The sequence below is a fragment of the Macaca fascicularis genome, chromosome 2, assembly GCF_037993035.2.
Source record: "Macaca fascicularis isolate 582-1 chromosome 2, T2T-MFA8v1.1".
NCBI classification, from domain to species: Eukaryota; Metazoa; Chordata; class Mammalia; order Primates; family Cercopithecidae; genus Macaca; species Macaca fascicularis.
Window position 1 is genome coordinate 139,557,578 of NC_088376.1, and position 27,885 is coordinate 139,585,462.

The 27,885-nt window shown below is 34.1% G+C and overlaps 1 protein-coding gene across 7 annotated transcripts in view; it reads left to right on the forward strand.

The window, feature by feature from the left end:
* Window positions 1–27,885, forward strand: part of CNTN6 (contactin 6) — a 308,540-nt gene that overhangs the window by 215,230 nt on the left and 65,425 nt on the right. For 5 of the 7 annotated variants that reach the window (XM_005547638.5, XM_005547637.5, XM_074033773.1 and 2 more), the window contains 4 exons: window positions 14,500–14,684; window positions 18,641–18,777; window positions 20,278–20,407; window positions 22,644–22,794. In XM_005547638.5, coding sequence (XP_005547695.2) covers window positions 14,500–14,684; window positions 18,641–18,777; window positions 20,278–20,407; window positions 22,644–22,794 — 603 coding nt within the window. The remainder of the gene's footprint in view (window positions 1–14,499; window positions 14,685–18,640; window positions 18,778–20,277; window positions 20,408–22,643; window positions 22,795–27,885) is intronic. The other 2 variants (XM_074033771.1, XM_065538897.2) reach the window with 1 other exon arrangement.

Below are 27,885 nucleotides of genomic sequence, written 5' to 3' on the forward strand. Positions count from 1 at the left end.
CTCTTGGGATCAGCTCTTTCCTTCCAGCCTTTCAGTGAAGGAAGAGTCAAGGATCCTCACTTTGGGAACTTTACTGATTATCTTTTTCCCACGCTGCCCTTTATCAAATAGAGACTGGAGAGGGTCACTGTCATTTCTTTAGCAGAGCTAATTTTAAGCTATTACTTAAAGGCTTCTCGTATTTCTACGAAATGGAAAATTATTTCTTCTTTTTTTCCCTTTTGTTCATAAATACATTTTTTAACGAATGGATTTTAAATAATAGTTTTACAACAGAAATATTGAACAGATAGTATAGAGAGGTCCAATATAACCCCCCGCACAATTTCCCTTATTACTCACATCTTACATTATTATGATGCATTTGTTACAATTAACCAGCCAATACTGATGTCTGATTATTATAAAGTCCATATTTTATTCAAATGTCTTTGGCATTTATGCCCTTCTATTCCAAGATTCCATCCAGAGTACCACATTACATCAAGTTTTCTTGTCTCATTAGTCTCCTCTTCTCTGTAGCAGTATCTCAGACATGTCTGGTGTTTGATGTCCTTGACAGTTTTGAGGAGTGGTGGTCGGTTTATTGTAGACTGCCCCTCTGTTAGAATATGCCTATATTTGTCATAATTAGACTGGGGTTACAAGTTTTGGAGAGGAATAATATAAAGGTAAGGAACAATTTTCATTACATATCAAGGTTAACTTTATCAAAATGATTTATGACAGATGATGCTGGCCTTGATTACCTGGCTGAAATAATTTTTATCAGGGTTCTCCACTATAAAATTACTCTTTTCTCCCACTCCATACTGACTCTTTGGAAATGGGTGACTATGTGTAGTCCACACTTGATGAATAGAGTCTTGTGCTTCACCTTTTGCAGAATAATGAACCTACAGAATTCTTTTACCTGTGAAATGTGTCACTTCTTCATTTATTAATATTTAGTAATTTACTTACATCAGTACTGACTCACATATAATTATTTTAGACTTTGAATTGTAATTCTATGCTACTTTGTTTATTTTGCTGCTCAGCTTGTTTTAGCTTTTGCCATTGGGAGCCTTTTAAGTTGGATCTTGTGCCCTTTGTTACGCACTCATCAATGTATGGGGTGTTGTGTGTGTGTGTGTGTGTGTGTGTGTGTGCCTGTTAGCACTTTCTTATTTACTGACATTAAAGATGTTCCAGGTTCATCTTGTATATTTCATGCCCTAGTCATAGCAGCAGTCATGTCTCCAAGGATAGGATTCCTGGCTCTTTTTATTGAAGAATGACATTAGAAACAAATATCTGGGTACTAGGTGTGCTTGTTGCTACTAGAGTGTCATTTATTTAGGCGCTCTCAGATGACAGAGGAAAGAAATATGTGTGTATATACTACTTATTATATAGATATATCTATAAGTATTTCTATATACGGCTATTGGTATTATGTTAAGTTAAACATAAGATCTTGCTGTTGTCTCCAACTCTAATCCATTACTACATGGACCACTCTGCTCTCGTCCACTTACTGATCAGTAAATTTCCACTCCATACAGTGCTGTCCCATTAGATTAGAAAAGATATAGATTATATCTATAATAGCAATAGATTAGAATTTTTATTTCTGTTAATCTACACCAGCGTCTGATATTGTGTGGGGTTTTGTTTTGTTTTGTCTTTTTAGCCATTCTAACAGGTGTATAGTGGTATTTGCTTGTTGTTTTAATTGGTAATTCTCTAATGGCAAAAGATGTGAACATCTTTTAATGTGATTATTTGCTATCTATTTATCTTCTTTGGTAAGATGTCTGCTTACATCTTTGCTACATTTTTAATTGGTATGTTTATTTGCTTATTGTTGAGCTTTAAGAATTCTTTGCATATTTTGAACATAAGCCTTTTATCAGATATGTGTTTTGCAAATATTTTCTCCCAGTCTGTGACTTGTCTTTGCGTTTCCTTAACAATGTCAATAACAAAGCACAAGGTTTTTATTTTAATGACGTGCAGGTTATCAATTTTTTTCCAATGAAAAGTATTTTTGGTGTTAAATACAAAAACTCATCACTATATCCAAGGTTACCTAGATATTCTCCTCTGTCATCTTCTAGAGCTATTATAGTTTTATGTTTTGCATTTTCATTGATGGTCCATTTTGCATTAATTTTGTGAAAGATGTGACCTCTGGGTCTATTCATTTTATAACATATGGACTTCCAATTGTTCCAGTATCTGTTAAAAAGACAAATTTTTCTCTACTGTATTGTGTTTGCTAGTTTGTCAAAGATATGCTGACTATATTTGTACAAGTGAATTACTGTGCTCTCTTTTGTTCCATTGCTGTCTATTATTTTGCCATTATCACATCGCCTCAATTACTGTAGCTTTACAGGAAATCCTGAAGTCAGGTAATGTCCGTACTCTGACTTTATTCTTCTTCTTCAGCATTGTGTTGGCTATTTTGTTTTGTTTTGTTTTGCTTTCCTTGTCTTTCCATATAAACTTTAGAATCATTTTGTCTATATCCATAAAATAGCAGTTGGGGTTTTTATTGGGATTGACTTAAATCTATTGATCAGGTAGGGAAGATGTGACATACTGACAGTGTTGAGACTTTTAATCCATGAACACAGATTATTTCTCCACTTATTTAGATGTCTTTTAATTGATTTTATGAGATTATGTAGTTTTTGGCACATAAATTTTGAAATACTATTTTATATAAACCCTAGAATTTCCTGTTTTAGTGCTAATATAAATGGCATTGTATTTTAATTGTGTAATTCAAATTCCATTTGTTAACTGCTGGTATAAACAAAAGTTAACTAATTTTGATATATTAGCATTGTATCTTGTTGCCTTGCTATAATCACATTTTAGTGCTGGAATTATTTTTTTGTTAATTCTTTGGGATTTTTCAATGCTGCCTGGGAACAAGTATTATTTCCTTCTTTTCAATCTATATACTTTTTTTTTTTTGCCTTTTCTTGTATTATTGCACCAGCTACGATTTCCAATACAATGATGACAATGAATGGTAAGAGTAAACGTGTTTGCCTTTTTCCCCCCTATCCAAAATGAAAGCATCTACTTTCTCACCGTTAAGTAGGATACTAGTGCTACATTTTTTGGCAGACATTTTCATCAAATTGAGGAAGTTCCTCTTTATTCCTTGTTTATTGAGAATTTTTATTTTGGGTAAGTGTTGCATTTTTCCAAATGCTTTTTTTGGCACCAATTGATATGATCATGTGATTTTTCTTCTATTCATTAGTGGATTTCATGAATTAATTTTCTAATATTGAACCATCAGTCTTGCATACCCAAAACAAGTCCTACTTTGTTGTGGTGCGTAAGTCTTTTTAATTGTTGCTGGACTCAATTTGTTAATATTTGTTGAGGATTTTTACATTTGTATTAATGAAAGATATTGGTCTGTAGTCTTCCTTTCTTGAAATGTCTTTATCTTATTTTGGCATTATGGTAATTTGGCCTCATAGAGTGAATTAAAAAATACTCTCTCTGCTTCCATTTTCTAGAAGAGATTATGTACATGGAGAATAAATTTATGTACATAAAGAAAATATAGAGGCCAGGCACAGTGGCTCATAGCTGTAATCCCAAGACTTTGGGAAGTTGAAGCGGGCGGATTGCCTGAGGTTGGGAGTTCAAGACTAGACTGACCAATGTGGAGAAACCCCATCTCTACTAAAAATTCAAAATTATCCAGATGTGGTGGTGCATGCCTATAATCCCAGCTACTTGGGAGACTGAAGCAGGAGAATCGCTTGAACCTGGGAGGCAGAGGTTTCTATGAGCCGAGATCGTGCCATTCACTTCCCACAGGACAAAAACGAGCAGGGGAACCAGAGTTCTAGAAGTGAATTTGAAATGAGAGCCCTGAGGGCAGGCAAAGAAACAAGCAAGAAGACCAGGAAGAGTTACATCCTTTGCTTAAAACAAAACAATTACTTAGTTAGGTTTTTATATAAACATAGGTGTGTGTGTATATATTATATATATATATAATATCTTTACATATAGACGTATGTATATATAAAGTTTGCAAAAGTCATATATACTCATTTGAGAAAATTCTGAAAATATAGGCAAGAAAAAAGGAGGAAAATAAAATCCTTTTTATACTTAATTTCTCCTCCAAAGGATAACTACTCTTATTTTGGTATACATATATCCTTCCCATCTTTACTTTTAACATATTTAGTATAATACACTGCATATTTGTTTGTAATTTTTTTAATTCTTAAAAATATACCATGAGCATATATGCAGTTCATTAAACAGTCTTCTGCACCCTCATTTGTAATGACAGTAAGATATTTCAATATATGTTTACAGCCAATCTCCTATTGGTGGACATTTAGTTTCCTTCTGTTTTGTTTCCAATTTTTTGTTATCATGAATAATAATGTAATGAATATTCTTGTGGCTATATTTTGCTCATGCTCATGTAAACTTCCTAAGTATATTTTTAGAAAATTAGGATTATTGGTAAAGGTAACACTATGTAAAATACTAAGATTTCTAAATGTCTTGCTAATTTCTCAAGAAAGATTATAGAGGGGCCACTGTCAAAGAGCAGGGACCTGCCCTAAAAGTTGGCCTCTTTTAATCTTAAAGACACACTCCGAATCTAATGTCAAACATCCCTTTCCATAGAATTTTTCAAAATTTTTTTTCAAGGAACATAGAGTGGATTGTTACAGTGCTGTTTCCAAAATTAAACTAATTTAAAGACTCTTAAAAATCATCCAAGAAGAATATATATATATATATATATATATATATATATATATATATATATATTTATTTCTGGAAGCAACTCTTCATCCTTTCCATCGCAGTCTATCACCACATCTCTCAGTAGACCCGCAGTTCTTACTTTTTAGTAACTGGCAGTTTACAGTTATAGTTACAAGATTTCAAATCTAAGTTGGAACTGAGCTCAGGGAAAATAATAAGTTGTTTGTTTCCTATTTTCCAGCTGACCTTGGAGCCCATCTCTAAGCTTTTACTGAAATTTGGAGGCATCTCAATATGTTTAAAAAAGATGATCTCTGTGATTTCACCTTTTGCCTCTTATACAAAAAAAAAAAAAAAAAATGTCTATTGACTGGTTGCAAATACATTAGTTCATTAGGTGAAGAATACATTGCTAAGCACATGTTATACATCCTAATAAGGTTTGCTTTCATTTTGTACCTGATTAATTCATACAGGGGCAGCAAAGCATGGTGATTTAGAGCTCAGTATCTGCAGAAAGACAGACTTTGGTTCAAATCCTTTTTTTTAAAATTTACTGTATGATGTTGGGCATATTACCCAAACTATCCTAGTCCCAATTTGTTCATCCACAAAATGTTAACAATTGTAATCATATGTTTGATAGTACTATTGCATGAAATAAAGAAAATACTATGTTAGCATAATATATGTATGTAATATATGTTACATACATAACATAACATACATATGTTAGCATGGAGCTAACATAAAATATGTGCTTAATACATGTTAAATAATGATAAAATGATAAACGATTAATGTGCCATTTTCAGTGTCTCTTTTACTTCTTTTATGAAAATTTAGGATCCCAAACTGAGACAAGATCAAACTGAATAAATTTGAGGTAACACAAGGCCCACCTACCATTACCAAATTATCATTTTCTCTCCCAGGAGCAGCAGAGGCATTTATCTAGGCTTAGTATTATTTATCAGTAAAAATTATGGACAAGCTGTTAACGAACTGCTAAGTGCAGTATCATCTTCAGCTGTACCACATCTTGAAATAGTGGGCTTCAATTCATGTTTCATGTGCAGATTAGTATTCATATTACTTACACTAAAAGGAGTAGAAATTGGTAATGAAATTGTTAGAGAATCTATGGACAATGTTCCCTGCATGTCTCTGTTCATAATCTTGGCATTAAGGCAATTTACTAAGCCTTATTTATGCTTCAAACATTGTATTTTAGAACGTACTCTCATGGATATTTCCTCATTTGCTCTTCCTGTGTACTCATTCTTATTTCTAGGAAATGTAAAGAGAACACTGAGGCTCAGAGAGGTTAGGTAACTTGCATTCAGTTCTATAAAATTTGCCTGTGTTCCTTTATTTTTTTTTTCCAACTGCAGGTGCCATTCTGTTACCAGTGCTATTATAAACAAACCATTTGTGGCTTTTCAAAGATGACCTCCCCAAGGGAAAACTGATATAGGCATCATCTTATTCCTATTGGGTTGCCATCACAAAATACTATAGACTTGTAAACAACAGGAATTGGCTTGTAAACAACTGAAATTTGTTGCTCACAGGTTCTAGAGCCTGGGAAGTCCATGATCAAGGCAACAGCAGACTTGGTGTTTGGTGAGATGTCTGGTGAGGGCTGATCTCTGGCTCATCTAGCTGTGTCCTCACATGGTGGAAGGGAAAAACAAGCTCCCTCTAATCTATTTTATAAGAATACTAATCCCATTATGAAGGCTCTAGCTTTATGTCATAGTCCCACCTCCTAATACTATCACCTTAGGGGTTAGGTTTCCAACCTATGAATTTTGGGAGGACATAAACATTCATTTCATAGTAGGAACTGACCGCAAGGACAGAATCATGACTCCATTTACACCACTCGGAGTAAAATAAAAATGTTTTCTCTTTTTCCATAACAGTGAGATTGCTTTTCTACAGAACTCATGAATTTATCCATATTGTATTCCCATAGGACAATCTTATATTCCAAGCTCTTTGTATGAATATTTCAAATTGGGGAAATGAAAGCAGCTCGCTGAACAGTCTGAAAATGTAACAAAGGCATTCTTTGCTGGTTTTGTTATTCTGCTTCACTCTCTTCGATTAAAACTGGCCACTGACGGGATTTCCTGAAATGAGGTTCAAGTTGATAATCCCAAATACAAGCATTTTAAGAAACTCGTTCTCTGTACCAGTCTTTAGTTAAAAACTTAGTATGGCCTGGATTTAAGCTGTAGATAATGAGGTTTAAGAAATCCAGGGGAGAAATACAAGCTTTCTCAAATATCACTAGTAATAAAAATTCTATTTACGGGCTAAAGGTATAGAATTGAAGCACAGTTCCTACTAGTGTGTGGAGAGCTTTAATTTGACTTCGAAATCAGGATGAACTAGGCCAGATGGTTAAGAAATGTATTCTCTGTCTTCAGATAAAATTAATGGGATGCTCCCTTTGTAAAAGCATACTGACATGACAGGATGAAGTAAAAGTCCATATTTATGACAAAGTGTATTTAAGAAGCACAAAACCACAGTGTAGGAAAAAAAGAAAGAAAAACTTTGCTTTTATCATCTAGTAGTATTTCACAATTGTGAAGAATCACATTTCAGGCAACCTTCATTTAGAAAATAGAAACAAAATAAGAAAAGGCTTTTGCAATGCTTCTTTTGAACTACAAGGTTCATGAATCCCTCATCTATGGTCTGAGAAATCTTTGGATAAGAGAATTCCTTCATATTGGTTTTCTTTCTTGAGATTTGCATCCAAGCTCAATTTCTGTAAAAAGAGAGAGGAGAGGAGTGTAGAATTGGAGTTTAAAGGGAAATGTTACCAGAAACGACTGATCTCTGTAGTTAAAATGATAATAGCACCATTTGTTTTGAATCTGTAACATCAGTTTCAAGAGATTTAACAATAATCTCCATTCTGAAGACCCCTTCAAAGATCCACCTTGCTCCATGGTGTTCTTTATCTGATTAATATATTAACTTTTCATTTTAAAGAGATCATTTATCTTGAAGCAAAATGAACTCTTAGTGAATACTGCATTACTAGTATCAACATGGACAAACTATATAGAGTCTAAAAAGAATACTGAAGCCACAGCAGGAGAAAGAGTCCACTAGTGCTTATAATTTAGTGGGTGGCAACTCAAAGGAATTAGAAGGTAGTTAACAATAAATTAGCCTGCTCTGGAACTCTAAGTGGAGGAGAACTGGCAGGTGATAATTTAGTTGAAATTACCTGTCTAAATGTGAGTATCATTCCAGAAAGTTAATTAGCATTGTTAGCAGCTGCAAGCTGGATATTTAGCTCAAATGACATATGGAAGTCATCTGTCACAATGCCTGGTATATAGTAAGTACTCAGTTAATGGTTATTAATATTATTTTAAAATATCTAATTTTCCTATACCAGTTTTCTTCTGTTTGGAGAGCACTTTCTAATTGCTTTCTTCCCTAATGAAATGGTAGTAGATGATTAACCACGCTAAAGAAAAAGGTCCTCCACAGCCACGCATCCATGTCTCACCTGAAAGATTCCTGCCTTTGTCATGATGAAATGAACATGACTACTATGATCAAGATTGTATCTCCATAGCAGCTAGGACATTAAATGGTGAGACGCAGGAAATTTACACACACTCAGTGTGTAATTAATGAAATGTAGCCATTTCATTAATAGTGTGGAGATCTGATTTCAGTGTATAAATGATTCATAAATTAGTTTATATCAAATGCATGGTCATATGGAGTCCTTAACAGAGGGTGAAAGGCAAATACATGCGAATAAAATTATTGGTTTTGAAATGATTGTAATCACATTATAATAATCTTAAAATATTTTTATTAATTGAACACTCAAACATATTGTTTAATATGTGCCAGGCAGTGTGATAAGCATGTGACATGAATTACATTAATCCTCACAATAAGCCTATGAGTTATGTACTATTACTAATTACCATGCTGTAAATGAGAGGTGTATTAATATATTCTTGCACTGCTATAAAAAAATACCAGGGACTGGGTAATTTTTAAAGAAAAGAGTTTGAATTGGTTCACAGTTCTGCAGGCTGTACAGGAAGCATAACAGCCTCTGCTTCTGGGAGGCCTCAGGAAACTTACAATCATGGTAGAAAGTAAAGGGGAAGCAGGCATGTCCTACATGGCTGGAGCAAAAGGAAGAGAGAGAGGGGGAAGGTGCTACACACTTTTAAAGAATCATATCTCACAATAACTCACTCACTATTATGAGAACAGCACCAAGGGAATGGTGCTAAACCATTCATGAATGATCCACCCCCATGATCCAACCACCTCCCATCAGACTCTACCTTCAACACTGGGGATTACATTTTAACATGAGATTTGGGCAGGGACATAGATCCAAACCATGTAAAGAAGATTCTTGCTCATAAATGTGCAACAAAATGTAGCTAAGGATGATAGCCACATTTCTCTCTTTACTACATACATAGTATTATACTAGTAAACCTTATTGTAATTATTATTATTTACACAGAATGGTATCTCATGGAAAAATACACTTACATTAAAACATTAAAGCTCGCTACTAAAGTAATTTTATTTTTCATTGATTCCAGTTTTTCCCACCCACTGTCCATTTAGGATGGCTTCAGAAAAGAGAAATTGTGTCAAATCTGAAGCAGTTTACTTAGTGTCTTCATAAGAAATTCTGGGATGAAATGGGAATTGTTCATTAAAATGCATACATATTTTTAAATAACCCATGTTTTGCATTTATTCTTTCTGCCTCTGTACCTTACATTACCAACGATAAGCAAGAAGAACATGGCATTCAGATTTAGCAGTTACATAACTGAGCTGAAAAAAACTCAACATTTAATTAGGAACTGTGAAATTGTATAAACCTGCTTGACTTTTCTCCCATTAAAAATTTTGTTAACACAAACTATTGCCACAAAATTCACTTGATTAGACTTTTCTTATTTAAAAGGTTTTTATCATTATTTTTTTATAATTTGTTTGTTTCTTTTTTTTTGCTGTGAGGATTCTAAAATATCTAGAGTATACACTATAATATTCAGGAGGAATCCACCATATCACATAAGTCAATCACACAGATAGAAACTAACCTGGCTAGCATTTGAACTGAGTCATTCAGAATCTATTTGTCAGGTCCTTTCTGGATGAATATAACAGGAAAATGACTCAAAATGGATTTAAGAAAAAAAGAATATATTGGCTAATTGAAATGTTCAAAAAGGTTTTTGCTTGTTTGTTTTTGGGGGTGGGGCATCAAGCATGACCTGAGTTAGGTATTCTTTCCTCTGTGTTAGCTTTGGGTTTCAGAGATGCTTTCTGTATTTGGTGGAAAACTGTTGACTAGAATCTTGGAGTTTATACCTCACTGTCTCAAAAAACCTCAGTGGAGAGAGAGATCCTCTTCAAGAGCCATTCTGCAAGCAGTCCCTGAACTGAGTCTAATTGTCTCTGGTTGGTTTGTCTTCAACCCGATGTTTGTCTAGTCAAGGTGGCTATGCCCTATGAGCCTCTCATGGCAAGACCTGAATTATATGCTCTCACTTAATGCCAGAGGTGTGGTCAGCCCAACTCAAATGAGATGGAGAGGATTGGGTTCTCTAAGGAAAATAAAAATGCGGGTTAAAAAAAAGGCAAACACATGCCCTCTGCAGATTTAGAATCCAGGACATTAATTCTTGTAAATTTCTTCAAAATTGAACAATATAACTTTTAAAGCCCAGTACCGTACCCTGAATCTTATAACCTTCCTCTTAATTGAATGGTTTATCAGACTTACAACTCCAAACACAATTGAGGAAGGAAAGAAGGAAGGAAGGAAGGAAGGAAGGAAGGAAGGAAGGAAGGAAGGAAGGAAGAAAGAAAGAAAGAAAGAAAGAAAGAAAGAAAGAAAGAAAGAAAGAAAGAAAGAAAGGAAGGAAGGAAGGAAGGAAGGAAGGAAGGAAGGAAGGAAGGAAGGAAGGAAGGAAGGAAGGAAGGAAGGAAGGAAGGAAGGAAGGAGGGAGGGAGGGAGGGAGGGAAAGGAAGAAGAAAGAAAGAAAGAAAGAAAGAAAGAAAGAAAGAAAGAAAGAAAGAAAGAAAGAAAGAAAGAAAGAAAGAAAGAAAGAGAAAGAAAGAAAGAAAAGAGAGAGAGAGAAAGAAAGAAAGAAAGAAAGAAAGAAAGAAAGAAAGAAAGAAAGAAAGAAAGAAAGAAAGAAAGAAAGAAAAAGAGAGAGAAAGGAAAGAGAAAATTCTAGAGGAGTTTCTTTTTTAAGTGAGATTTTCATGTCTCTTTTAAGCCTCATGTCCCTTGCATTTCTTACCTTTTGCTATCATTCTGGTGTGATTGTAGCTCTGCAGAGCAATAAGTTCTCAACATATGTTCCACAATTCATGGTTTTTCACAATGGTTCTACTACTAATTTTTTTTTTGTCCTATATGCCATTCATGTTCAAATCTCTAGACTTCCATTTTGATGTGTGTCTAATGCCTATATAAAAATACTATAGTAAGAAATATTTAAGGTTTCCTACAGTTGGTATTGTAACTAAACTAGCACATGATTAGAGCCTATCGGGAATTCTAATTAATTGAATTTTTAAGAGGCAGACCCTGAAAGTATAATTTTTTGAAAGTGATTTATTAGACGAGTTTTCAGAAAGAACCCACAGGAAAAGAGGGAAGTGGGGCAGGGAGGAGACAGTAGCCAAGCTCAATACAGTGTCAAGCAAAGTTCCACAGAAGGTAAATTTGACTCAATCCTATAGCTCTGGAGAGAATACAGGTCACACCTAGAGTTGTCTCACAACTAGGGGCATGGGAGCTGGAGAAGTTATATCCTAGAAGCCAGTCAGTTATTGGTTAAGTGCTCCTGGGGGCATGTAAATACCTAGGTACTTTCAGTTATCTCTTTGCGAAGATAAGTTAGCTATAGCAGCTTGAGCACAGTGTCCAAAAAAGAGATAACATGTACTGGCTCTTAAGGGTGCAAAGTACATAGGAATCTGGGGCAGAAGAGGAATTACAAGGGATATGAGTCCAGCATTGACATTTTCTGCTACATTACTCCTCTAAGAAAAGTATATCTAAATAAGATACTCCATTTGTCCTATGAAGGGGAAAAAATGCTTGTCCAGTAAGACTTTAATGTTGTCACTGAGTTATTTTTCTTTGGAAAAGGTGGAATTCTCTTTACACCCAAACAATTGGGCCACTTAAAATGGAGATCCACTTTTGTAAAGTAACAGATACCTAGGATGCAAGGGGAATGATCCAATTAGGTTTGTGTAAAAGTAATCTTACTTTTGCCATGACTTTTAATGGCAAAAACTGCAATTACTTTTGCACCAACCTAACACAATAGCTGTGAAATCAGTATTCCTTTGAATTATACTTGTAACTTCTACTTCGAGAAAACCTGAAAATGAATCCCAGCTCTACCTCTTTAGCTTTAGGAAAAGTGAGTGAAATTATATGTACATATTATACAGATACAGAGAACTTGGTACTATGTATTGTACAGGTACTGTGAGTCTGCACAATATATGCATATAAGGTAGCTATTTGTTGTAATATTATTACAGTTATCATAATTGTCAAAATGTTCAATTACTTAGGTATTTAGTTACATACAAAAATGACTTCTGTCTTCACAATCAACATAAAGAACTAAGAGCAGTGGGAAAAATACACTATTTTCACTTATATTTTGTCTGAATGTTTTAGATTAAAAGCTTTTTCAGTTGGATACTTTGCATGTATTTGTAATAAATCTCAGAGATTTGCTGTCATAAAAAGATGAAGGATCATGAATTCAGACCAATATTAGAGCTCTATTTTTTCTTTGTAAAAAAAACTTTCTTAGAAAATTTTTATTACACTGGTAATGCATGCTCATTGTAGGAAAATAATGAAAACTAGAAATAAGCAGAGAGCAGAAAATAAAATAAAAGACATTTATATCACAACTACCTATAGATAAAAACTTCACGTGCAATACATACAACATATGTATTTTTAGTTGAATAAAACCTCATATCCTATAAAATTCACTAGACATTATGAATATCTATGTGAATAAAGTTCCTTCTAGAATTTCATTCTTATTGGTTAGTATGCCATAAAATGAATGAAAAAGAACATCAGTTACCTGAGGTTAATTGTTGCCAAGAATATACCAATTTACTGAAATGTCAACTTAAGTTTGTGGTAAGTGGCAAGGCTTTTTAAAAGGACAAAAACTTAGTATATGATAATTATTTATTTTGTACTTAAGACAATTCAAAATTCAAGTTTTCACTGTAATTGTATGTTAATTCTGAATATCATAGATGAATCAAACATTGATTTGTAGCACATTTTCTGACAAATATGTTTGAGCGCATGTGATTTCTATCCTTGTACTTTATCCTTGATGTACACAAGAGGATCATAATTTTTTCCAATAAAAATGTGTAAGGCTTCATAAGTTTTCTTGCTTGAAGCTTCTACTGAGACATCCCCAGCTTTGTGCAGTTGTTTACTGCTCAAACTCTCCAAATCTTTATTTGCCAAACACTGCATGTAATTGAATGTGTCTCCCACATTCCTTCTGCTGACTTGAAGAAATTCTGCCTCTTCTTCAAGGTTTACCAACTGACTTTGCCAAATGACTTACTACCATTATTATTATTAATTTGAAATATAATTATAATAGAATTATTTAAATCATCTAAAAATCTATAAGGGAATGAAAAATGATTTGACAGGAGGAAAGGAGAGATATTAATGTGAACAGACTGGGGATTCGTATTACAAATCATTAGTTTAGTAGTGAATATTTTCCTTCTGGAACTTTGCTTGCAGCCTGCCCATTCTTACATTATCCCTTCTAAACCATTAATTTCTAAATTCATCCCTTACTGTTAAACACTTAGTTTCATTTATTATAACATGTGTTTTTGCTCCCTCAAAAGATACCCATATTAGACTAAAAATAATAGATATGAGAAAGTAAACTAAATTCATATTCATTAGGTAACTTTATTTACAAATTCTTTATAACAGGTGACAGGATGTGATGTAAATCCATCTTTATTTTATTTTTTTAAAATAGTGTATCAATAAGTACTTTTTTTGAGGATCATACAGCCTATTTACCCATTCATATGGGTCTGTTTTATAGTGCTGTTTTCCCCGGATAATTTACCTCACTCATCACATGTCTTCGGTTATCTATTAGTACCACTTTAGTTCTGGAATACTTTACATTTTTGCCTTAGAAACTATAAATATATGTAAAAAGCCTGCCTAGTCTTAAATATCATGTTCTCACAAATAATTCCCTCGAGCACTATAATAAATTGACATAATCTTGTTACTATCTCTGCACCCTGTTTCTTTTGTTTTGGTTATTGCAGTTTGCAAGTGTACTTGTTTTTATTATTTGTTTATGGTATGTTTTCCCACTAGTCTGTAAGCAACATAAGGGCAGAGGACATGTCTATTTTATTCACCAGTATTTTCCCTGAACATAGCACAGTGACTTGCATATGGCAGGCACTTAATAAAGTGTTAAATAAATGACTGATTGAGTGAATGGTGAATGATTGCATGATCTGGAAACTAGTCATAATACAACAGATGGATAGAATATTTTTCTCGAGAGTTATTTGTAAGGATGCTCTTCTTTTATTCTGCTGTCATAAAGACTAAACCATCTTCTATTCTAATGAGGTATAACTGTTTAGTCCAGTCCCTGATATTAGTTGGAGAAGGTTGGACGGGAGACCGTTGCCAGGGAAAGTCAAGTACAGCAAATCCCAAGCTATCCTTGAAATCCCGAACTTTCAACAAGAAGATGAAGGCTTTTATGAGTGTATTGCAAGTAACCTTCGAGGAAGAAACCTTGCAAAGGGTCAACTCATTTTTTATGGTGAGCTAATTGAATTTCAAATGTATATAAAATATTTGGTAATGCCCCTCATAATAAATTGTGGAAGTCATTAGCATGTTGTGAACAAGTGTCATGGGAGAAATAAGGAAGGCATATTTCCAGGTTTAGATGCTTAATACAATGATTAGCAGCTGGGAATGACCACCTTTAAAATACGGTTTTAATTTTAGCATGGTCTATGAATGCTATTGTTTATTATAATTGCCTTGAAAATATCAGCAGTGTCATGTTAAAGCCATAAAAGTTTATAATAAAAGGTAGCATAAACTCCATATATTTCCCATAAAACATTCTGCAGCAGATTATAGCAATAAATCTTGATTCTAATTCTAAGTAGAATTAATAAATGAAGGACAAAATTGATAGGAAAAATATAATACTGCATGGTGGTTTATAATATTTGTTTCTATTTTTCATATTTTGTCTACTCTTAAGTAGGTAATATAAAAATAAGGTGATTACATTATTTAAAATTATGTTTGTCTCAGTTACAAAAAGCTCTCATAAACTTAAGAGAGATGATGAATGCATATATTATCTAAAAGCTGTCTTCGTGTCTTCTTTCACCCAGGATTGAAATTTTCTCTTACTTGCGTTAAGTAAACAATAAAATATACCTCAGAATTCTCAAAATGCTGTATACTATTAAAATATCTTTAACTTCTTTGATAAATTTAATATATCTGTATTAGATAATTTTTTAAAAGTATTGATATATGGCCCAAAATACTTTCCTATGTGACATGTTTATAATCAATGATAAAGTAATTGGAGAAAATATGTGTGTATAATAACTAGAAAAATCTAGGATACTGTAATTATCCCATTGGAATGTTGATTGAGTGCCCGTGGGGAGAACATATTGTGTGTCTGTAATATTATTTTCCATTTTCTTTAGAATTTCCAACTTTACCCTGCAATGAAAACTACTATTTTATATATAGAATATAATTTCCTACTCATTATTCTCTTACATTTTTAGCAAAGCTAGCCAAGAAAAACAATATATTTTTTTCAATAGTACCTACACTTTAAAGGAAAGTCTTTGGAATTTAGTATCCTTTGTAAATAAAATAGGATACAAATGGGAGTTTTAGTAGAATGAAGATACTGAATGCTTTGGCTAGTTTTAAAGAAATATTTTCCATTTTATATATAATAGACAAAGATATAATCAAGAGATGAACCAGAACACAAAGGTATCCATAAACTGGAAATCAATGATAAAGTACTTTTCTCTATACTGATATAGCAAATGTTAGCTTACATAGCAATTTTACAAATATTAATTTATAGAATTCTTAATCTTAAGAAGTAGAAATCTTAAGATTAATCTTAAGAGGTAGAAACAATGTTCAGTGATACTATAGGCAAAAAAACCTCGAGTTAATTGTGCAGGATCTGACAGATAGTGATTGTCAGATTCAAGATCAGAACCTTGAAAGGTCTTCTGAAACTGGACTCTGCCATAGCATTTCAACATGGTGGTCTAAGTTCATTGTACTATACCTCACCACAACCAAATTAGCCATTTAATGAGCCTGAAATGGTCCTTGTGGGGTAATAATGGATACTTGGTCAATAACATAATCATTATGCTTCTAAGTCATGTATTAATTTACTTTCTGAAGTTCTCTCAAAAGAAAAGAGGATTACTGACTCAGTTACCTCAGAATTGAATAACTGAGAAATTCAAGAAAAGAATCTCCCAGTCTCAGTTATATTGCTGTGTTTACGTCATAATTCAGAGCCAAGTAATATTATATATACATCTATGTTGTATTTTTATAATCTCCAAACAAAATCTCTAAAGTATTATTCATCATAGAAAACAGAACATGTTCAGAGGAGGTAAGTGGCTTTTTATAACCAGTCAACATGGCAGAAAAAATATCTAAAACTCAAACCTCTGTGGTAGACCCAAAATCCTAAGCATCTTCTCCCATGAATTTCCTACCTAGTTGAAAATTTAAAACTTTGCTCTCCAGAATTTTAATCATCCAAAGAATGTGCACATTAAATAAATAAATGTGTTCTAAAGCTACAATTATTGCATTAAGCATAAAATCAAATATATCTGAAACCTTTTTAAGTTATGTGAAATTATGTATGAGCATGCATTTCTTTTCCCAGGTCAAACATATATTAGAACAATTTCTAAACAAATACCTATGAATCATATAATTTTGTTAATAATACCCAGAAACATGATTCAATTTCATCAATACACCTAGTTCTTCTAAGTTTTACCTTGATTTGTCCCTCAAGGCTGCAGGAAGCATATTCTATAACTGGAAGTTGTCCTGATTTCCACAAGAGGTAATCCTAGGCTTAGTTCCCAGCACCCAGAGACATAATAATTTCTTTTACTCATTTGTAGGCTCATTGAAGGGTCTTCTGTCTTGGTGAAGGCAGGTTTTGCAGTAGAAAAACTAGAAATCAGACAGACTTGGGTTTCATGTTGTATACAATTTTAAATCCTCTTGGTCCTACTTCTTACCTCAGCCATTGCTACAGTGACCAGTTCAGCACTGTGTTTTGTAGGTGTAACCTGAAAGAGTGTTGTCTCAGGTGCCAAACTACTAAGTACATCTTGTTTTCTGTTCTGGGTTTTCTTTGGCTCCTTCGCGAGTCTACTCAGCATTTAAGCATGCACAGTTTGGATGTGCCAGTAGTTTACACCTGTACTACCATTAGATGACCATGGACAGCAACTAAATGATCCCCCTTTATTTTCCTGGGTAGACAGCTCGTAAAGACTGCTTTGAAGTTGGCAAAAGATGGAGAAAAATGGATCATGTTGGTGGTCAACTCAATAACTCATCCTTGCATTGACTTTTTTTTCCTTCCCTGTGACTATCTTTTTTTCCTTATACTTTTCCCTTGGCATTGTCAAATAAACATGTGGAACTCAAGCCCTTTACTTAGGCTCTGCTTTTAGGGTTCAAATTTTGGCTTCCCTGTTTTCTACCATGTCATCTTGAACAGGTTACCTAACATCTCTGCAAGAATCCACTGAAAGGTTATAGAGGGAATTAAGTGCAGTTACAAATATAAAGCATCTGGCTTGCCACAACCTGAGAGTCCAAAGGAAGCATTATATACTTCTATATATCCAAGGATAGAACTAAATAAAGGAGAGGGATTAATTGGCACCTCCAGGAAGTTTCCAGTTTATGAAAGAGATATTCATGTGAGAACATTTAATTTCCAACCTGCCTGTTTCCATAAATGATGGTAAAAATAATGCAATCTTACTTTCACATCAATTATGCCAGTTGCTTGTTGCCTTAGTACTATGAAGAACTTTCTCAAATTAAAGAAAATTTGGAAAACTCACACCCAGAATTAAAGTAAGATACTGAACCTGTATAAAACCCCAAATGTTCATATTCCTTGTCAAGAGTTTTATCTAGGAAGAAAGAATACTGGATTATCTTTCTACCAAAATGCAAGGAGGCTCATGTTTGATTTATGCTTCAAGGTATTGAGTTGTAATTGTGTCTGAAATAGATACAGATTTATTACTTTTAGTTTAGAACAAATATAATCACTGAACTTTCAGATTTATTACACAGGTTCAGATCTGATATACGTTTTCTAACTTGACCTATGTTCTAATATTTAGCACGGATTTATTCCTTGGCCCTGTTCTACATTTTGCCCTTTTCCCACAGCTCCCAAGTTGTTATACAGGTGCAGCAAAATGACAGATGACAAACATTTAACTTGAGCCAAATGCCCAATGATATTTGCAACAGGATTTCTGTCACCCCACATTGAAGCTCCTGCATTTCCCGTCCCTCAAATCATGTGTGTGCAATCCAACTGGACCCAGTTAGCCTGGTCCTTCTGATCTCTATAACCCTTGGAATGTAGCATAATGTCTTGGATAATTGCCTTACCAAACAGTTGCACTTGCCTTTTTGAAACAGCTCCTCCAGAATGGGAACAGAAAATCCAAAATACATACCTCTCTATCTATGACAACTTGCTCTGGAAATGTAAAGCTAGTGGAAAGCCAAACCCTTGGTACACGTGGTTAAAAAATGGCGAACGACTCAACCCAGAGGTAAGCAACTATGTTGATAGTAAAAGTTTACCTACTCTGCTAGGTAAATTTTGTTACTAACAGTACTAGTAACTAACAGAAACAGCTAATATTAATGGAGTCTTTAGTGTGTTCCAGGAAAGGATGCATACACTGACTTACTTAATCCTTAAATAAACTTGCAAAGTAACCCATCTTTCAAAAGATAAAAATACGTGTAGACAAGACAAATAACTTTCACAAAATCACACAGTCAGTAATAGATTCACATTTAAATATGATCATCATCATCATCATCGACACAGGTAATTTTTATTGAACTCTCATATGAGCCAAGCCCTGTGTTAAATATTTTTCCATGCATTATTTTATTGCATCATCACCCTGATGAAAACATTATGAGAGAGATACAGTTATTCTTCTTTTATATAGATGAAGAAAATTAGTTCAGAGAGGTTAGACCACTGTTTAAGGTCACACAGCAGCTAGTAAATGTTAGAATTAGCATTTTAAACTTTTATTTTGGTCTGATATCAGGACCCAATCTCTTAGTCACTACCCAGTATCTTGCTTTTATGAACACTGACGACTGTCTTTAAACTCCTAGGAAAGTAAATAACAAAGGCAGTTACCCACATTTCTCATTTTAAAGCATACTTTCTTCTACAACATCTAGAAAATGAAAGAGTTGTTTTTTACCTAATACATTATCCAGATAATTGTGTTAATTCTCTATTTTACTTTGCACATGTAGGCATAGCCAGAGACACAAAGAACGTCTGTTGTTTGGAAGCTGAATATAATGCTGTTCTTTGTTTCAGCATCAGTGAAATTTTTTTCCTGCATGCCTTTTGCATAGAGCATTCTGTTTCCTCCAGCCTATTTTCCTTTTCCTTGGAGTATGGTAATATATACCTTGAAATATTTAGTCTTAAGTTATATTTGCACTATTAACTATGTCATTATGTGCACTCGAAATTGTATTTCTATACCCCAAATGGGGTTCTGTAACAGATTTTGGCTGTTCAGGCACACTTTATAGTAGGCTGTAGAAAGGAAGGATTTAGCTACTCCAACTCAGGACTCAACTAGAAAATTATCACATCATCACATTTCAAATGTTTTTGAAACTTTTGGAAAATGGAAAGCCCAGACGATGTTCTAGTCATGATATACATATCTAACATTATTGTTAAGCATGTTTTCTGGAATAATTAGGATGGCGGAGTATTCCAAATTATTATGTATACCAAATAACAGAAAGTTAACATACATTTTATGCAAAGTATGTCAATTGTCAAAGAAATGAGATAACATAAAACACACTAGTAACCACTAACATTATCCTAAACATATTTTCATTTTTTAAACTTAAAAATGCTGCTCAGGATCTAGTAGTGTATTAATACATCAAAATATCAGATCTCATATATATACACAAATGTTGTTTAATAACATATCCTGGTTAAGAGGATGCTATATTAACATACTAGCATCTTTATATGCCTTTTCCTTTATTAGGAGAGAATTCAAATAGAAAATGGGACGCTCATCATAACGATGCTGAATGTGTCAGATTCTGGTGTCTACCAATGTGCTGCAGAAAACAAATATCAGATAATTTATGCAAATGCTGAATTGAGAGTTTTAGGTAAGTCATTCATTTACAACGAACAAATTCAAAATGACATTTAAACAAGCTGTAATTATACATAATCCCAACCCTTTTTTTTTTTTTGTAAATTAGAAATTGCTGTCCCATCAAATAATGGGAAATGTCTAAATTAGCTTTTTAAAAAGTTCAAGGTGGTAATTATTATCCTGCTTGGGCAATGCACTGGGGCTTGAGAAGAAAACCCACCATTGGGTGCATCCAAACCAGAGGAAGCTCTTCCAAAGCTGATTCTAGCATGAATTTTTGAGTATAACTCAAAGAATATCTATTGGGAATATTTTCGGCTACAAATTAAAAAGTAATAAAAAAATTACAATTCACAGTGACTAAAAGAGACAGTGATTTATTTTATCTCTTAACAAGAGGGTCATTGGCTGCCGGGTATGGCACCTCAACTTGACAATGTTATTCTTTACACCTTTCCTTCAGAATCAAAGCCTCATGCTTTCAAGATGGCTGCTCTAGTTACAGAAATCATGTCTATGCTCAAGACAGAAGAGAGAGGTTACGGAACTAATTGCATTTATCTCTTTTATTAGAAAAGCAGAATTTTCCTTAGCTTCCACAGCAAACGTTTTTATGTCATTAACTAGAGTTCTGTCACATGACCATCCAAACAACAAGAGGAGGTAGAAAAATAAGTCCCTATAGTGGAAAGTGCTGAGATTAAAGCAATTTGAGAATGATATTTTGGGAAATCCAACCAGTGGTATCTGCCGCAATAAATGACTCCCTGATAGTTTCCAACCCAAGGCTTTCTTAGTGGTAGGAAGAACAAAGGAGATAAAAGAGAGGAAGGATCAAACAACAAGACACAAAGTTTTATGAGCTTATGGGTGATGAGTACTCATTCATTTGTTCATTTTTTCTATCACTACTGTTTGAATGAACATTATTATGTACTGAGCCATACCAAGATGAAGTGATCTTTATCTTCACTCAACCTATAATTTCAAGGAGAAAAAAAGTGTCAGATTTAAAGTGTGGCAATTCTTATGGCTAAGAATTGAGGAGTTGCTATTATGGCACATGACAAGTTGAACATAACTTAAATTGAGGACCTTCCCTTTAATCTAAGGTCAGAAGTAAAAATATGCATCAGTAAGGTGAAGGGCAGAGAAGCAACATCTGAAAAACCCAGAAGCAAGAAAGTATGGCGTATCTGAAAGAACTTCATTTCGCTTGAGCTTTAGGTTAGAAATGGAGACTGGACACATGGATTCCAATATTCATGAAGTTGGAAAGATTTAGATGCACTCTGATAGCCTAATAATTTCTTGTCCTTATGAACTGGCATTTGTTCAACATTTATTTAGTGGGTAAAAAGCCGACATAGTGATATGGTATTTCTGATTTTTTCAATAGTATTTTTTTGCTAATAGCAATAAAATATTTCTGATTTATATCAGTGTTAACCGCAATAAAATATCAATGAAATAAATCACATTGATATATATATAATATAAATCACATATATATGTGTGTATATATATGTGTGTATACATGTATGTGTGTGTTTCTTCAACATCATATGTTCCATGACTTATATACATACATAATGAATCAGAAACACACACACATATACATGTATGTGTATACATGTATATATAGGTATACATGTATGTGTATACAGGTATATATGGGTATACGTGTATGTGTATACAGGTATATATGTGTGTATGTATGTGTGTTTCTGATTAATCATATATATGTATATGACATATATGATCATTGTTTTGGCTGGAATAGACTTTCGTGGTCAGGATTAAAATTCCTTCTTTGGCCTTTTATGAAACCAACTTAATCCTCTTTATTGCAAATGCTATCAGAAAAGTGACTTTGTCAAACTTGCCTCCTCCCTACCAACTTGCTTTTACTATTGCAATGACCACCAACAAAACAAAAATAAGTTGCATTTATTGAGCCTATACTTTGTGCCAGGCACTATACTATAGTCCCCTGCAACTGTTACATCATTTCATCTCCACACTAACTTCCTAAGGCAATATCTATTGTCATGTTCACTTTACAAACAAAACATAAACTCTAAAATATTAAGTCAATATTTGGTCTGAGAACACCTTGAGCCAAGTAACTTGAAAAGAGGTTACAGCTATAAATATTAGATTCTGTCTAACATAGTGAGTCACTCCTGGATTCACTACATATTAACTGAGTAATTAAACAATTTTGTTTTTAATTTTGTTTTTAGCCTCAGCTCCAGATTTCTCCAAAAGTCCAGTTAAAAAAAATTCATTTGTTCAAGTTGGTGGGGATATTGTTATCGAATGCAAACCAAATGCTTTTCCCAGGGCAGCTATCTCTTGGAAAAGAGGAACGGAGACCCTTAGACAAAGCAAAAGGTAAACCAATCTTTATTTTTAAAAATATTCTTAAGTGTTTATAATATAACATCTTCCAAATTTTTAGGTTTTAGTATAGGCCTTTCAAAATTTTCTCTTTTATGATAAACTTTCAGTGGTATACCCAGAGATGCCAACATTCTTCTCATCATAGTAAAATAGTAAAAAACAAAAGGATCTGATAAAATGAAGACCTGTTTGTATAAGTGAGCTGCAATATTTTCAGCGCATGCACTTGTAATAGATAGATTCAAAAAAATCTTTTAAGACCTTTTTCTACATTCAGTTTGAAGGCTTTTTCCCAACCCAGCCTGCTGAGAAATCAGTGCGAAGAACATTTCGCAAAGGAGAGAGACACTCATTGGCACACACCTGGTGTTGTGGTTTTTAAATAGTCACACAGGTGTTCACCCCATGACAAAATGAATTCACCACATGAAGAAATGTAGAGAGGTTCCTGTAGAGAAAGAAGAGAGATTTCCTTCCATAATGGATGCAGTTGAGAAACCCTAGGTCAGCACTGGCATGTTTTCCAGGAGAGTTTGACAAAAAAAAAAAAAAAAAAAAAAAAAAAAAAAAAAAGCAGATGTTTTTCTCTACTTGTAATATCTTTTATTCTATTGTACTGTAGAGCCTTATATACATGAGGTGACTAGACCACAGATGCTGCTCTCTGTTAATGACTCACATGTGTTACTATATAATCAGATATGCTATTAAATCCTAATGTGAACGAGCCATTGTGTTAAAGATATAAAAATAGTTCCTTTAGTTCAAGGAGCTCTTCTTCAGCATCATATGTTCCATGACTTATATGTATACCAGTACAGACAGGTTAAAAAGCCAGGTGAAAGAAAGGACAACTAAAGTGTGTTAAAAAATGACAATCGTGAGTCTCGGAAGAAATGACTGTGAAGGACTAGAAAGTGAGTTCCATAACTAAAAGGGAAAGTCACAACTCCAAATTCTGGTTGTCTTGTGGGAAAGTAGAACTAGGTTTGTAGAACTTCCAGTGTTTCAGAGAAAGCTAGAAATCTGCATTCTGGTGTTGAATCTCCCATGCCAGAAAAAAAATGCAGGGACATCATTTTATCACTTCTAATCCCAAGATTTCATTTGCGACCAATGAAGAAAGATAACAGGTTAAAACAAACAAAATCAGGGTCTCTGTGATTTGTGTAGAGTCCCTTCATGGTTATAACTGTTGCCTTGAAGAACCTTTCCATTTACAGAATGAGGTGTACACCAGAGAGCCCCATTCTAGGGCATTCTTTCTTTCTTTATTCTCTACATTTCTTTACATCCCTGGACTAAAGCTTTTCCCAGGACAGGAATTATGTCAAATTTATCTTTGTATGTCCTGTGCCTTGGCACAGAACCAAAACTTAATAAATATCTGTGGAATAAATGAATGAATCAAAAAGGGTGAATATGTAAGGTGTTGCCAGCTTTACAGAAAGGCTGTTCTTGGGGAAATCCTCAAGACATAAGAACAGGTGCTTCAGAACTAAGGTGAAAGAAAAGGTGAAAGGGAACCTGTTGTCCTGACTCAGGTTGGGTCTCTTCTGTGTGCATTGCCTGGGAGATTTGCTCCCAACAGATTTAGTTGTGAATTCTTTTTAAATGTTTCTGCATTCATTCCTAAAATCGAATCAAGGTTTGAATACACTGCTGTGGAACAGAAAAACATAAGAGATCCTGCAGTATCAAACACAGCACCTTGTACTGAGAGTCTGGACAAATTGATTAACTGTGACTCATTTAATAAAGTAACTCACCCAAAGAGCAGAATGATGACATTTACCTTCCACAGCCTTTAAAGGTCCAAACGCAAAGTATGTGGGAATGAGAAAGAAAAGGAAGAGGAGAATTTGAGTAAAGCTAAGATAATGAGAAAAAAAAAAAAGCTAAGATAATAAGAAAAAAAAAGCACGAGGGAAATTGCTTTTTAAAAACCTTTCAGGTTTTTGTTTTATTTTGTTTTGCCCCATATAGAATAAATTTGGGGTCATTTTAACCTCACCACAGTTACTAATAGTCGTATCAGTTCAGCATTGTCTCTCTGTGATTAAGGGAATGAACCCTGTGAGTTCTATTTATACATTATTCTTTCATTCTATCCTTTCATTGCTTTAGGGTTTCACTGCAGGTCTTAACAAAAGAAAACATACATACATACAAACAAACAATCTCCTGACTGTGCATTCTTAAAAGTTGAAAATAATTGAGCTGTAGCAGAATGTAGTAATTACAGTCACTACATCTCCACCTGGTAGAGATTACACTGAGCAGTAATTTTCAAAAGGTCGCACAGTCAACTCCATGAGTCTATGTCCTGCACACTTTCTAGCCTGTCCCTTCTTTTGTTGCCATCTGATCTGACTGGCTTTATGAAGTGCATGGCTTCAAGCTGTTTGTTGAGAAAAACAGCATCTATGCTTCTGTTTGTGTTGGCCTATTGCTTTTTTTATAGTCTTATCATGGGACTTCCAAACAGATCGAGGTAAAAAATTAGAGTAGTGATAAAAAAGAAAGAAAGAGAGGAAGGAAGGAAGGAAGAAAGGAAGGAAGGAAGGAAGGAAGGAAGGAAGGAAGGAAGGAAGGAAGGAAGGAGGGAAAGAAGGAAGGAGCAAGGAATGAAGGAGGGAGGGAAGGAAGGAAGGGAAAGAGGGGGAAAGAAAGAAAGAGAGGAAGCAGGAAGGGCAAGAAGGGGCACTGCTGTTTACTATAGATGTGGTGTGATATACTAAAAAGATTTCAGCCTGCACCCTATTGAGAGCATTACGTTGGGCAAGTCATTTGTCTTCTATAGACCTTCATATATAAAATGAATTAGAAGTACTTCATTTTCCTAAAAGAGGAGAGAAATTCAAATGGTTTCTTCAAGCCTGTTCAGGACCAAGGTTGATTATTTCTTCTACATCTTTGGTCCGCACCATTAGATGGTAGCCAAATTCTTTTTTCCCTGATCAGAATCCCCTCTTCTCTTTCAAGAATGTTGACAGAACAGATCCTAACTCCTAGCAAAGTAGTTACATTTAGATTTCAAATTGTCATGCCTTTAAGAAGACAATATTAAAGAAAGCCTTTGGTGAAGACAATATTAAAATAGCAATTAATTTCACAAAACATGTTTTCTTATATTTGAATACATAAAGAAGTTTATTTGATTGAGTATGTACGTATGAATGTATGTGTGGGTAGATGGGTATTTAGGAATTGGCATCAGATTTCCAAAGCAAACAAAATTAAATATATTAGGAGTCAGGGACAGAGTATTGTGCATAAAGGCTGACTGGGCAATTTATCTTTAGATCTGATTACAAATGCAAGGGTTATTGCATGTGTACACACACTGTTCAATGCTATATTTGAAAGGAGCACTAGAGATACTGTAGCCCATTTTCTGAATTTACAGTGCAAAATCCTAAACTCAAACACAGAACACTGAGCCCAGTACACATTTTTTAATGCCACACCGGACAGATTATTTCACTCAAATAGCTATATATATAGATATATATCACTTCTACCATCTCATACCTCTGTTAAAACATGACACAGTTGTATATATACAAAGAATGAAAGAGTCAGATATAGAAAAAAGTTCAAAATTTTACAATGATTCCAAGTAGAAATAGTTTCTAGTTCTTGACCTTGGAAATACCTATGTGAGGAAATGCACATTTTTAGTTTCTGTTATAAAACTTCTATATGGTACTGTCTACTTTGAAATTTCATTGTCACTAACTCTTGCAGCCAATAAAGTATAACTACCTAGAGATGGTTGAGAGGGCTCTAAAGAAACCTATTCAAAGTAATCAGACTGAATTGCTGACTTATAAAAAAGGGTGGCAGTATATATATTTTGACAATTTCTTCTAGTCTTACATGAATTGAAACAGCTTCCATCACACAGCTAGTAAGTGAAGAAGCTTAGACTTGGTGCCAAGTCTTCCATCTCTGTATTCACGTCTTTTCCTCTCTATGGATAATGGAGAACACGCTCAGCTCTTCCGTTTTTGAAAGGCTGTTGTCACATGATTCAACGTAATTTGATGTGTTAATTCAGATTAAGTAACATTTCTCAATACAGTGAACATATTTCTTATTAGCCTATGTGCCATAACTGAAGTCTTGGCTGTTTTAAGAGTTCTGTTCCTAAAGCAAGGATCTATATTTATAGCAGCCCGTCAGAGGAGAAAAGTATTTCTTGAGCCAAAAATAGGTAGATGGCATTACAGAGTCCGAAGACTGCCTGGTTTCCTGCTAGGAATGAATGGTCATGCAGCATCTGTCTCATTCTTTGTAGACCCACCAGTGGTTTAGAAATAGCACTTATATTGAAGAGAAGCAAAAGGCATATTCCTGCAGGAGAACCAGGAAGCACTGGGAATTAGAAAACACGGGTTGTGGTCTCAGATCCATCACTGATAAGTGGCATGACCTTGAGTAAAATTGCTAGACTCCCCTTTTTTTTTTTTTTTTTTTTTTTTTAGGCCACTGTTTCCTGGATTTATCTTAAGATGAAATAATATGAAAACAACTTTAAGAAATACGAAACACTATATTCATGTAGTGTCTGCTTGCACAGAGATTACATTTTAGAAATCAATAGCAAACTGTAGCCCAGGAGGTTGAAATTGAAAGTTCTATCTTAGTTATAACTTTATATATGTTTTAATGATTTGCTTGGGTGACCAAGTGACTGAGCCAAACATGGCAATTGCTGTGAACTGTCAAAACAGCTAAAATGATTCGGTTGGATGGATTCAGAGTTTACAGAGAGCCCTATCAGCTAGGCTGTAAGCTCCATGAAGGCACCAAGCACCATCCTTTAATTCACCGTTATAGGCCTAGCATCCACCACAAACCTGGAATATAGCACCCATTCAATAAATATTTTATGTGTTGCTAAATTAATAAAAGTTAAAATTTAATTTGTTTAACTAACTTTAGAGATTTTTCAGCTAAGCCAAAATTTTTAATAATTAATAGACCGATGGTATGATTATTCATTTATTAATTCCTTCATTCATTTTGCAAATATTTGCTGAACACCTATTATAACCTAATTGGGTGCTGGGGATA